The sequence below is a fragment of the Pipistrellus hanaki genome, assembly GCF_964339955.1.
Source record: "Pipistrellus hanaki genome assembly, chromosome: 6".
Lineage (NCBI taxonomy): Eukaryota > Metazoa > Chordata > Mammalia > Chiroptera > Vespertilionidae > Pipistrellus > Pipistrellus hanaki.
Genome location: NC_140508.1, coordinates 62,294,282 through 62,307,380, shown reverse-complemented (window position 1 = coordinate 62,307,380; position 13,099 = coordinate 62,294,282). Strand labels below are relative to the sequence as shown.

Here is a 13,099-nt window from a genome sequence, read left to right as displayed (position 1 = left end):
AAAAAAAATATATATATATATATATATATATATATATATATATATATATATATATATATATATATTTATTAATTTCAGAGATTAAGGGAGAGGGAGAGCAAGACAGAGACATCAGTGATGAGAGAGAATAATTGATGGGCCGCCTCCTACACGCCCTCCACTGGGAAACTGAGCCCATAACCCAGGAATGTGCCCTTGCAGGAATGGAACCTAGGCCCCTTCACTCTATCCACTGAGCCGAACCAGCTAGGACCCTCTGCTGGATGTTTTAATAGAAAGCTAGACATATTGATGTTTTGCAAAATGGAATGCACTGAATGGTGGTCTCTTTAAGGAGAAGGGGGCATGGCAGGAAGGAAGAGCTGAGGGAATGTTTAATGTCTGTAGTTTTTTAATTTATTGTGGTGATAACAGGTTCATCATTTGTATAATTTTTAAATTTTTTAAACAAGAGCCGACTGGTATGGCTGTTTGTTGAGCATCATCCCATGCACCAAAAGGTTGCTGGTTTGATTCCTAGTCCGGGTACATACTCAGGTTGTGGGTTCTATCCCAGTTGGGAGGCAACTGATTGATGCTTCTCTCTCACATGGATGTTCCTCTCTCTCTTTTTCTCTCTCCCCTTCCTTCATCTCTAAAATCAGTAAAAAATATCTTTTAAAAATAGCTTTTAGCCGAAACCGGTTTGGTTCAGTGGATAGAACATCAGCCTGCGGACTGAAAGGTCCCAGGTTTGATTCTGGTCAAGGGCATGTACTTTGGTTGCGGGCACATCCCCAGTAGGGGGTGTGCAAGAGGCAGCTGATCGATGATTCTCTCTAATCATTGATGTTTCTAACTCTCTATCCGTCTCTCTTCCTCTCTGTAAAAAATCAATAAAATATATTAAAAAAAATAGCTTTTAAACAAGATGCAAAATTTCATATACAACATTATGTTAATTTAGTTAAAATTATATCTATATGTATATGTTTAGGTAGAATCACAGCAGAAGTCAATTGTCTTTCATTTTGGCTGTAAGGATTATGGATGATACTTATTGTCTTTATGTTCTTTTGTGCTTATCTGACACCACACACAGTTATTGTATTATTGACTATATTCCCTTTGCTGCACTTTACACCCCCATGACTACTGTGTAACTACCAGTATGTACTGCTTAATCCCTTTGTCAACCACCAATCTGTTCTCTGTTTCTATGAGTTGGTTTATGTTTTGTTCATTGACTTTGTTTTTTATATAAGTAAAATCATTTGGTATTTGTCTTTGATTTAATTCACTCAACACAATACCCTCTATGTTATTGCAAGTGGTAAAAATTTTTATGGTCAAGTAATATTCCATTATATATATGCACCACTTCTTTATCCATTCATTTAGGTTGCATTTATATCTTGGCTATTGTAAATAATACTGCAATGAACATAGGGATGCAACTGTCTTTTCAAATGAGTGTTTTTGGTTTCTTCAGATAAATACCCAGAAGTGGAATTGCTGGGTCCCTCTTTCACTCTGTTTTATAGGCTATTTTGTGTGGTATAAATATTGCTATCCCAGCTTTTTTTTTTTTTTTTTTTTTTTTTAAATATATTTTATTGATTTTTGTACAGAGAGGAAGGGAGAGAGATAGTTAGAAACATCAATGAGAGAGAGTCATTGATCAGCTGCCTCCTGCACACCCCCTACTGGGGATATGCCCACAACCAAGGTACATGCCCTTGACCGGAATTGAACCCGGGGCCCTTCACTCCCCAAGCTGACGCTCTATCTATTGAGCCAAACCGGTCCCGGCCTTTTTTTGTTTGTTTGCATGAAATATCTGGTATGATCTGAAGCTGGTTATCGGGTATTTGTTCTGGACCCTCTTAGGAGGGACTTAGATGCAGGCCAAGGTCAGTTGCTGCCTGTGCCTTGCCTGGGGCCACTTAATATGTCCTACAAAGTGGTTTGCAGATGGTTGCCATTTGTGCTGGGCCAGGGAGAGGCTAAACTGGGAATTGAGGCCAGCTGCTATTGCTGGGCTTGGGGCTGTTCAGCAAGAGGTATGGGGCACACTGAGGCCAGATGCTGCTTATATAGGGTTTGTGAACCTTTGAGAGATTTTAGGAAAAGTCCACACTGTGAGCAAAGACAGGCCATTTATATGGAAAAACTATTGGCTGGCCCACACTTTATACACCATTATCCTGTATTTGCCTATTTACGTTTACCAGAGAGTTTTGTATTTTTGTATGTTTTCATGTTGCTAAAATCTCTTCATTTCAACTTACAGGACTCCCTTTAGCATTTCTTGAAAGGCACACAGCTAGTAATGATGAGCTTCCTTAGCTTTTCTTCATCTGGAAAAGTATTTCTTCATTTGTGAATTATAGTTTAGCTGGAGAGTATTGTCAGGTGTTTTTTCTTCTTCTTAGAACTTTGTATATATTATCCCACTCCCTTCTGGCCTCTATGGTTTTTGCTGAGAGATCTGATTATTTTATGGAAGCTCATTTGTAAGCGATAAGTCACGCTCCTTTTGCTACATCAAGATTCTGACTTCTGAAAGTTTCTGGATTTCTCATAAAAGCATTTTGGCCTCTATATTATTGCTAAGTTGGTGTCTCTGTGGGGAATGAGGGTAGGAACTTCCTACCCCACTATCTGGTTGTCACCTTCCCTTAATATTTTTAAATATATATATATTTTATTTTTATAGAGGAAGGGTTAGGGATAGAGTTAAAAACATCGATCAGCTGCCTCCTGCACACAACTACTGCGGATGTGCCCGCAACCAAGGCACATGCCCTAGACCTGAATCAAACCTGGGACCCTTCGGTCTGCAGGCCGATGCGCTATCCACAGAGCCAAACCAGTCATGACCCCTTAGTATTTTAACAAGGGAAACAGGAGCAGGCTAAGTACTATGAAGTAGGGTATATCCTTTATTATAAGGCCTTACAGATGAGAAAGCCAATGCATGCAGAGAGGTAACAAAGCCAATTAGCAGATATATAAGATCATGTGTAAAAAGTGACTGCTGTGTAGTAGGCACTTACTTAAAAATGGAAACTAATTTTATTATTTCTTTTATACTAAAATTCGAGGTGGGGAAATTTTTGGAGATTATTGTGTTGTGCCCAATGTAACCACAAGGATCCTTCTAAGTAAAAGAGGCCATGAGCCAAACAATGTAGCTTCTATAAACCGAGAAGGTGTAGGAAACTGATGCTCTCCTGGAGCCTCCACAGGGAATGCAGACCTGCTAACACTGAGAACAGTGAGACCTATTTCTGGGCTTCTGACTTCTAGAATTGTAAGGAATTTGTGTTGTTTTAAGCCACTAAGTTTGTGGTAATTTGTTATAGCAGAAACAGGAAACTAATACAGAAATCTGAGTTAAAAAAACTAAAAAGACATGTCATGAAATTACTTAGGAAATATTTTATTGTACAAAATATACATTTGTTTTATATGATGAAAAGCATAGCAAAACCAATCTTTTGCTAATCCATTTTTTCTGTAAAGAGTTAAGATTTATTTTCTAATACATCAGATAATACAACTTTTATACAGTTAACAGTTATGTTGGTAATAAGTGTCTTGGGACATAAGGTATAAAAATTAAAACAGATCAGAAAAGCGCAGGCGGGAGACCACTGCCAAAGAGCAATCTCCAAGAACTCGGTATTTTCCACGGCAAGGCAGATGCTGTGGGATCGTCGCTCTGTAACCGAAGAACAAAGTTTTAATCCTTCATCTTTACCAACAAATTACCTTTTAACATGTAAGTATCACATGTTAATCCCTAGTTTTTTGTTTCCTTCCTTTGATTACAACACTTTTAGCTCCATTTTATTGTAAGGAAAAACAAAGCAATAAATTTCTGTCCTGATGTCAACTTAAGTTTCCTCAAGTTTCAAATCATAAAGATATGCCAGAAAGGCTGCGTATAGATTCCACCAAGTAAAATCAAGTTCAAAAGAAATAGGTATTAAAAAAAAAAATCAGCTGAAACCGGTTTGGCTCAGTGGTAGAGCATCCATCTGCGGACTGAAAGGTCCCAGGTTCGATTCCGGTCAGGGGCATGTACCTTGGTTGCGGGCACATCCTGGGTGGGGGGTGTGCAGGAGGCAGCTGGTTGATGTTTCTCTCTCATCGACGTTTCTAGCTCTCTATCTCTCTCTCCCTTCCTCTCTGTAAAAAAACAAACAAACAATAAAAATATATTAAAAAAAAAAATCAGTGCTATCAATATATCAATTTTTTTTAGCAAAATCATAAATTAAATCATATAAAACAGCCTTATGGGATTTAAAGGCTGATTTCTCTGAGTGTGATGTTCTTATTTCATAATAGAGAAAAGTATTTTAATTATAATGTGTATTCAATAGCTACAGTATTGCTCATATAACAATACCTTTTGTTTTCTAAAAAAGGAATCCTGAATTCCAAAAAGAACTTGTTTATTTTCATAAGAAGCTTTTTGGTATAAATGTAATATGAACAATGAATACAATGAAGTACTTAAGATATTCCTTTTTTGGAGAATCAGCCTTAATGAAACATCTGTAAACAGCAGGTTGGTTAACTGCCCTCCTTTAAAAAGTTCAGTTAAAATAAACTTTATGTAGAAACACGTTTATATTCAACATTAACTTTTACTTATTTGGTCTACTTATACAGTATTTATATAAAATACAAGTTTATTAATATATAACCAGAGAAATCAGAGGCTCAAGCTATAGGAAAAACTTACATGTGGTTTGATTATCTGAAGCCATTCATTAAGATATTCAACAAGACCTAATGCATCTGGAATATTATCTCCTTCTGAAACAAATTTTAGCAGAACAGCCATTGGGATTTCTTTAGAACAGCTACAACAAATTAAAAAAGAAAAATTTAAGTATTCTGATAAAAGACGCTGATTTCAGCTAAGAACTTTGAGCATGTAACTAGAGCTAAGATAATCTAGGTTTTGGGCAAGGAGAAGATACCCAGATGAAATCACTTATCTATCTCCTGTTACCCCAGATACATTCTTCTGTTTGTGCGGACAGGACTTGGAGCCACCCAAGTAAGCCTACCTAGGCATATGCAAGTTTGTGCCTCACACCAAGGAGTGAAAAACCACTTCTCTAACCTTGGTTATAGAACATGAGGTATGTTCTGATCTACTCCTAAAACCTACTGTAGAGCCAAAACCGGTTTGGCTCAATGGATAGAGTGTCGGCTTGGGGACTGAAAGGTCCCGGGTTCGATTCCGGTCAAGGGCATGTACCTTGGTTGCGGGCATATCCCCAGTAGGGGGTGTGCAAGAGGCAGCTGATCGATGACTCTCTCTCATCGATGTTTCTAACTCTCTCTCTCCCCTCCTCTCTGTACAAAATCAATAAAATATTAAAAAAAAAAAAAAAAACCTACTGTAGAAACAGCTATTTTTCAGAAGCACTACAGCAGAGACCGAAAGATTTTAACATCTTTAAAAATATATATATATATATATATTTTATTGATTTTTCAGAGAGAGGAAGAGAGAGGGATAGAGAGTTAGAAACATCGATGAGCGAGAATCATCGATTAGCTGCCTCTTGCACACCCCCTACTGGGGATGTGCCTGCATCCAAGGTACATGCCCTCAACTGGAATCGAACCCGGGACCCTTCAGTCCGCAGGCCGACGCTCTATCCACTGAGCCAAACCGGTCCCGGCAACATCTTATTATTCAAAAGCAGCGAAAGAAAACTGTGGGACAGAACAAGGGGGCAGGGGCCGTGAAACCTTACTATTACTTCTTACATTTATTGAGTGATTATTATGAACTAAGTAATGTCTGCATATTTTATTACTTAATCCCTACCACAATCATTGAGAGAGTTATAATTATACAGATTACATAAACCAATCAGTTTGGAATAATGGGAACAAGGACAGAGTACCTGGATTCAACTTCTAGCTCTGCCACTTACCAGATTATGTCGGGTAAGTTACTTAATCAAGGCTTTAGTGTTCCTCTTCTGTAAAAGAGGGATCATAACAGACCTGACCTCATAGGGTTGTTGTGATGTTAAAAGGCAGCAGTGATGGCAAAATGCTTAAGACAGTGCCCATAATTAATGTTAGCAGTTAATTATGAGGTAACTTAGGTTCACAGGGATTTTAATATAGTTAACAGGTTCAAAGTTCTATATGTAGGAAGTGGCAGAGGTGGCACTTGAAGCGAGGTCTTTCTGACTTCAAACATAAGTTGTCTAATTGCTATGTTATAAATGCCTCAAACTAGTAACAAGATGGAGATCTTACCAATGCAAAAAGCTTCCTGTTTGCCAACAAAAGCAAAAATAATTTCTAACACCCTAAAACCAAGCACCATGAGAAAAACTGTACCAAACTTGAGAGCACATGACTGACAGATTTAAGATGTGGAGGAGAATTTGACGTTTCAGTTCAAAGGTCTCAGCTGTATAGGGAGAGCCTATCACAGCATTTCAGCTTAAAAATTAGAAGCTGGAAGTTGTTAGCACTAATTGTACCATCTCAGTACACAGTTCTGAAATATCTTAGGGACTCTCTGGCTTTGTATGGAAGAACTGTGAGCAGTGTTGGCTCAGAAGATTCTAGTTTCTGAATACTCAGGTCATGACAGCCTTAGAATGGCTCATGCTGAGAGAAAGCCAGCCACCCTGGTGTGCCTTCATTTTAAAGGCTCTAGCTTAGGGGTGTCGAACTCAATCAGAGAAGGGGCCAAAATCTAAAATCCAGCCTAAATCGCGGGCCGAATGGTTTACTGAACAGTCATAAACTGACAATGTCATAAACTGACAGTGGAGTGCAGTGATGACAGCGCGGTGCGGGCCACATTGCAAGGCCTGGCGGGCTGGATTTGGCCCGCGGGCCTTGTGTTTGACACATGTGCTCTAGCTTAACAAGTGCTGGGGTACGGTCTTAAACCTACAGTGCCCCACCTACTACTTTGTAACAAAAATCTATATATATAAAAGTGAGGACATTACTACTGACTTTACAGAAATAAAATAAGAATTATTATTTAATACAACAGATTTTCTGTTTAAAATGATGAGTGTTCTGAAAGTGATGATGGGTTCACAACACTGTGAATGTATTTAATGCCACTTAATTGTACACTTAAAAATGGTTAATGTGCCGAAAAAGGTTTGGCTCAGTGGATAGAGCATCGGTCTGAGGACTGAAAGGTCCCGGGTTTGATTCTGGTCAAGGGCATGTACATTGGTTGCGGGGACATCCCCGGTCGGGGGGTATGCAGGAGGCAGCTGGTCGATATTTCTCTCTCATCGATGTTTCTAGCTCTCTATCCCTCTCTCTTCCTCTCTATGAAAAATCAATAATATATATATATATATATAAAATGGTTAATGTTATGTATATTTTGCCACAATTAAAAAAAAATTATTGCTGAAACCAGTTTGGCTCAGAGGATAGAGCGTCGGCCTGCGGACTGAAAGGTCCCGGTTTTGATTCCGGTCAAGGGTATGTACACTGGTTGTGGGCACATCCCCAGTAGGGGGTGTGCAGGAGGCAACTGATCGATGATTCTCTCTCATCGATGTTTCTAACTATCTTTCTCTCTTCCTCTCTGTAAAATATCAATAAAATGTATTAAAAAAAATATTATAGCCCAGTTGGCGTGGCTCAGTGGTAGAGCATTGACCTGTGAACCAGAAGATCATGGTTCGATTCCCAGGCAGGGCACATGCCCAGGTTGTGGGCTTGATTCCCAGTGTGAGGTGAGCAAGAGGCAGCCAATCAATAATTCTCTCTCATCACTGATGTTTCTCTCCCTCTCCTTTCCTCTCTGAAATCAATAAATATAAACATACAAAAACAAAAACAAACCCAAACCAAAACATTAAAAAAAGAAAAAGAAAAAATATTATAGAGGTTGCATTGAATAAGTATCAGGATCCCTAACATGCCACACATAATGAAGTGCTAAATAAGGCTTTTCAGGACCTATTCTCCTATAATCAAATTTCAATCTTTCCCCTGAATGTAATTTCCATTTTATAAATATACTAGAGGCCTGATGCATGAAATCCATGCACTGGGGGGGTGGGGAAAGGTGGTCTGTCCTTCAGCCTGGCCTGTGCTCTCTTGCAGTCCCAGTCCAGGACCGCTCAGGGAATGTCCGCCTGCCGGCTTGGGCCCCATCAAGGGGGTTGGGGGATTTCCCCTCCCTATCCCCCGATTCCTTTCAGGGATCGGGCCTAAGCCAGCAGTCAGACATCCCTCTCACAATCCAGGGCTCTCACAGTCCGGAAGCCTCACTCCTTACCACCCACCTGCAGTGGAGGAAGGAGGGGTTCCCGCCACCACCTCTGGGCTTGCCAGCGGTGAGCCCTGCTTCTGGATTTGCATATTACTCTTTTATTATATAGGATTTTCAACGTTTCAATAAGCAATCCAACAATTCTCCAAATTATCTTACTTTCATTTTTAAATTAAGCAGGGAACAAATGAACAAAGCAGCAAACAAACTCACCTTTCATCATAGAGTGTTTTTGTGATACCTCCTCCAGGTATACGGATGCAATACTCAGAATCACTTATTTCAGGAATGCATGGGCTTTTTTCCATTTCTGCCCAGTTAAGGCTTTTTATTTTATTTTGAACACATTTTTGCAGGGAAGGTGTAAGTAGATACCTAAAGGGAGTACTAGAAACCATTACATAATTAACTTTCTAAAAATCCACCAATATAAACATGAAGGCAAAAATCAGTTCTTTTAGAAAAAATTATCTTACATTCTCTATTCCATTGCACAAGGCAAACCTAAGTTGTAGCAATCTTTGGAAGAATAACATGTAAAAAATATTGCTCTGACTTGCTATTTACAGAGAGATGGTAAAAAGATAGGAATATTTAAACTAAGGTAAGACCATCATGAGATAAATTTAGTTTTCACAGCTATGCTTCCTTCTGGCCATGAGGCCTATTGTGAGATTCCTAGAAATTAGCTCCAGTTTTGAAAGGTTACTCTTGGTTGATACTTTTCATCATGCTTTTATAGGTGCATAAATGATCATGCAATAAAATAGGTTATATTGCTATTTCTTGGATACTCTGTCTTATATTAAATCTAGGTACCCTTTCTCCTCTCTGTGATGTTTCTCTCTCCCGCTTAGCTCTGTGATGTTGCATGCACAGTACCACACAATCCAAGCACAGTTCCAGAACCGTCTGTGTGTGTGTGTACATATATGTATATATTTTTCTGTCCTAAGTTGTTTCTCAGGTAAGAATTTTACAAACATTACTCCTATCAGCAGTAACGGTGGAGCCGGAGAGTACCGCGCCTTCTCCAGGCTGCACAGCGACCACCACCAAAAGTGTGGTGGGACTTGTGGCCCTTCCCAAAGCCACAGTGTTTGCGGCCAGCAGATGTCAGCCCTCGCAACTCCCTGTGCTTGTGGACTGGTTTGGTGATCCAACGGGTGTCAGGATTTCTTATGGAAAGGATCAATGAGGATAACCTCAAAGAATCTGTACGTGGAATCTTCACCAACCCAGTAAGAATTCAGGACTCTCAGAGCCCTACAGTGGCGTCCAGCTCGCTCCTTGGCAACAGACTGAAGACTTTGAGCAAACTTTAGCTGGTCAATACTGTGATGGAGAGGCGTGCCGTAGGTCGCACCCTTAGGAAAAGGCGTTTGTGGCCACCACAGCACAAAGAAATCTGATATACTGCATAACCTTGGTTGGCCTTGTAGCCCAGCCTGTGCACTTTGTCGAGCTGGGTGGGCATGGGGCTCTGTGGAGTGCAGAGCTGGTGGTACTGCCAGCAGCGCACCCTGAGAATAGACTGCTCCTTCCTCCATAGCTCCTGGATGGATTTGTAAGCGCCCATCTTGGTTTGCCTGATGGCTGCGGCCAGACGGAAAAACCAGAACCATCTGTATATTTATTTACACCAAAGCTTTCCTTGTGCCCCAACTAAGGAACTGAAAGAGTCTACCTAATTGTACTCCCTCCTATATCTTGACTTTCTTTTACCTTCTTCTTTCTAAATTTCAGTGAGGAGAGGTAAAGATAATACGTGGCTTGTAAAACTTATTTTAACTTTTTAATAGATAAATCATCATAATATTACATAATCTTTACAAAAATATTTTTTCAAAGGCAAAAACATACCTGCGAAGCTGTAGATCATTACGGTGATATGAATGACTGCTTGAAAGAACAATAACTTTGGCAAGGTTACTACTTTTCACCCATGAAAGCAGTTTTTCACAGAATGGCTTTGATTTATACTTTGTATATGATGGGGGGGGGAAAAAAAGAAAATCTAAAAGTTAGGTCCTACAGTATAAAGGATTCTCTATAATATTTCATCAACTTTATCTCATGATATATAACGTAAATACACTAAAATTAGAATTGTTTTAAAATCCACTTATAGTCCTTAAACTGAAGGTGAAAAATGAAGAGCAATGAATTACATATTATATCTTTACAATCTATATACTACCAGCCTAAGCAACCGAACGACCAGTAGCTATGACAAGCATTGACCACCAAGGGACAGACACTCAGAGCACAGGATTGGGCTCCCTCCTATCTCAATCAGGCCTGCGGGGATTGGGCCGAATCAGACTATCCAACTGAGGGGTCCTGGATTGCAAGAGGGTGCAGGTCAGGCCGAAGGACCCCACCAGTGCACGAATCTGTGTACTGGGCCTCTAGTTTAGCAATAAATTGTGAGGAATCTAGATTTTAAAAAAAATTCTATTTTGACTAACAAAGGAAAATTTCCAAGTACTCCAATTAAGTAATCCATTATTACTTAAAAAAGGTCTGACCTGGCCGAGGCTGGTTTGGCTCAGTGGATAGAGCGTCGACCTGCGGACTGAGGGTCCTGGGTTCGATTCTGGTCAAAGGCATGTACCTTGGTTGCAGGCACATCCCCACTGGGGGGTGTGCAAGAGGCAGCTGATCAATGATTCTCCCATCGATGTTTCTAACTCTCTATCCCTCTCTCTTCCTCTCTGTAAAAAAAAAAAAAAAAAAGTCTGACCTGTATTTAATCATGATGAAGCAATTAGATGACTCCATTATGCCAAACATCTGGTTTTTTTTTCTCAAAGGAGTCAATATTGTGAAGACCAGAAAGGAGGGCCAGTTCTACAGTGAAGAATTCCAACTAAAAATTCTTAATTCTTAATGATACTTAGTATTTTCTCATATTTTATTTTAATAAATTTTAAAAGGCAAATATAATATGCTAACCTTAATAAAAATGGACCTTAACTGAAGAACCACCAGCTTCTTTGAAGGCAATGAATATACTGTAAAGATAAGAAGAAAATGAAATCATACAAAAGTTAAAATGAAGGAGTTATAGAAATGAAACTATTAGCCACTCAAGTACCTGTAAATAGACAAAAGGATAAAGAAGTTTAGTACATATACACAATGGAATATTACTCGGCCATAAAAAAGAATGAAATCTTACCATTTGCAATAGCATGGATGCACCTAGAGTAATATGTTAAGTGAAGGGATTAAGAACTTCAGATTGGTAGTCACAAAATAGTTCTGGAATGGAAAGCACACCCTAGGAAACAGTGAAAATAACGTAATAACTATCATATTTGTCAGGTGAGTCCTTTAAATATTGGGGGAACTAATTTGTAAAGTATATGACTGATTAACCACTATGCTGAAAATACGAATATTGAACATAAACTGTAATTCGTGCATGGGTAGGGCCCCTAGTGGCTGCCAGTTGGACCTTCCCCCTGTTCAAACTCCTGGTGGAGGGGACAATGTTCCCGCAACCAAGGTACATGCCCTTGACCGGAATCGAACCTGGGACCTTTCAGTCCACAGACCAACGCTCTATCCACTGAGCCAAACCGGCTTATGCAATTCAATCTTTCCGAGCCTTACTGATATCATATAATAATGTGAGAGGAGGATTGAAACTTAGATGAGATGGTACATACTAAACATACTGAGGACTGAGCCCAATGGAATACTCTTTTCTCCTTTCCTTGTATTACTGATGCTTACACATGCTAGTGAGAACAAAAAATAAAAGTGGGGATAAAAGGAAAAAAAAAAAAACCACCAAAACACCCCAGGTTAAAAAACACAAAAATTTCAAATCCTATCCAAGGACACAAGTACAATCACACTTCTCATAGGAGTTGCCATTTAGAAAAGGCTATGAGAATAGGACAATGTGACTGGGTCATCAATTCTGCACAAAGCTGGCATCAAGGAAATGTCTGCTACCAAACAATGTCTATAGCGTCTATTGCAAATGTAAAAAAACTCTTATCTTGCGGTAGAATAAAATACGCCAAAATCTTACATACCTTCAGCATTTATACTGAGTTCTGTTGAATTTTTTTCTGATGTTGCATATGGATTATTTCCAACCATCGGCACAAGACAATCGGTATAGAAGTAACCAATTTTACACATATTCAATGTAGAAATAATCAGATCTATTGCAAGCTGGCCAACATTTCCAACGGATACTGCCGGCTGAAATTTAAAAAAAGACATCATCAACATTAGCAGGACATTTTTTATTTATAAAATATATAAATAAATTTAATTTAAACCCGGGACCTTTCAGTCCGCAGACCCACGCTCTATCCAGTGAGCCAAACCGGTTTCGGCTGTATCCACAATCTTCAAAAGTTCATCTTTGGAAATTAAATGTCTTTATAATCACTCAAAGTGTGTGTATACATTTTTGGGGGGACACCTGATAGACACAAGCCCTCTCTTTCCCCCAGGGCCGGTGATACCCCCGAGTTGGGGTGGCGGCACCGCAGGCTCCTTCCGAAAGGCGGCAGGCCCCCCCCCCCCGCCCCCCCCCCCCCCGCAGTCGGGCCGCGGAGAGGCCGGGGACTCACCATCAGGAGGGTGAAGCCCGCGAGGTCGCAGACCGACTCGCCGCAGGGAACAAACATGGTCTCAGTGGAGTGGCAGGACAGGGGTAAACCCTGGCCTTGGAGGAAGGAGGGAGGCGGAAAGCGAAATTCACAAGCGCCCGCAGGGTCGGCAAACTCGCGTCCCTAGTGACGCATGCGCGGCGGGGCCTGGCGAGCGGGGTCCTTCGAA

The 13,099-nt window shown here is 40.0% G+C and overlaps 1 protein-coding gene and 1 pseudogene across 3 annotated transcripts; both read right to left on the bottom strand.

The window, feature by feature from the left end:
- Positions 1-3,403: 3,403 nt before the first annotated feature.
- PSMG2 (proteasome assembly chaperone 2) lies at positions 3,404-13,089 on the bottom strand. 2 transcript variants are annotated; one of them, XM_084887347.1, is made up of 7 exons: positions 12,892-13,089; positions 12,343-12,514; positions 11,249-11,307; positions 10,154-10,272; positions 8,504-8,677; positions 4,739-4,859; positions 3,404-3,706 (listed from the first exon to the last, which is right to left on the bottom strand). In XM_084887347.1, the coding sequence occupies exons 1-7, from the start codon at positions 12,946-12,948 to the stop codon at positions 3,614-3,616; spliced, it is 795 nt and encodes a 264-aa protein (XP_084743473.1). In that variant the 5' UTR covers positions 12,949-13,089; the 3' UTR covers positions 3,404-3,613. The 2 variants fall into 2 exon arrangements, with proteins under 2 accessions (XP_084743473.1, XP_084743474.1); XM_084887348.1 differs by lacking the exon at positions 4,739-4,859 and having other exon boundaries at positions 12,892-13,085.
- On the bottom strand, positions 8,638-10,143 carry LOC311624315 (large ribosomal subunit protein eL15-like; annotated as a pseudogene). Its single transcript has one exon. The product of its transcript is annotated as a large ribosomal subunit protein eL15-like (transcript).
- Positions 13,090-13,099: the final 10 nt, after the last annotated feature.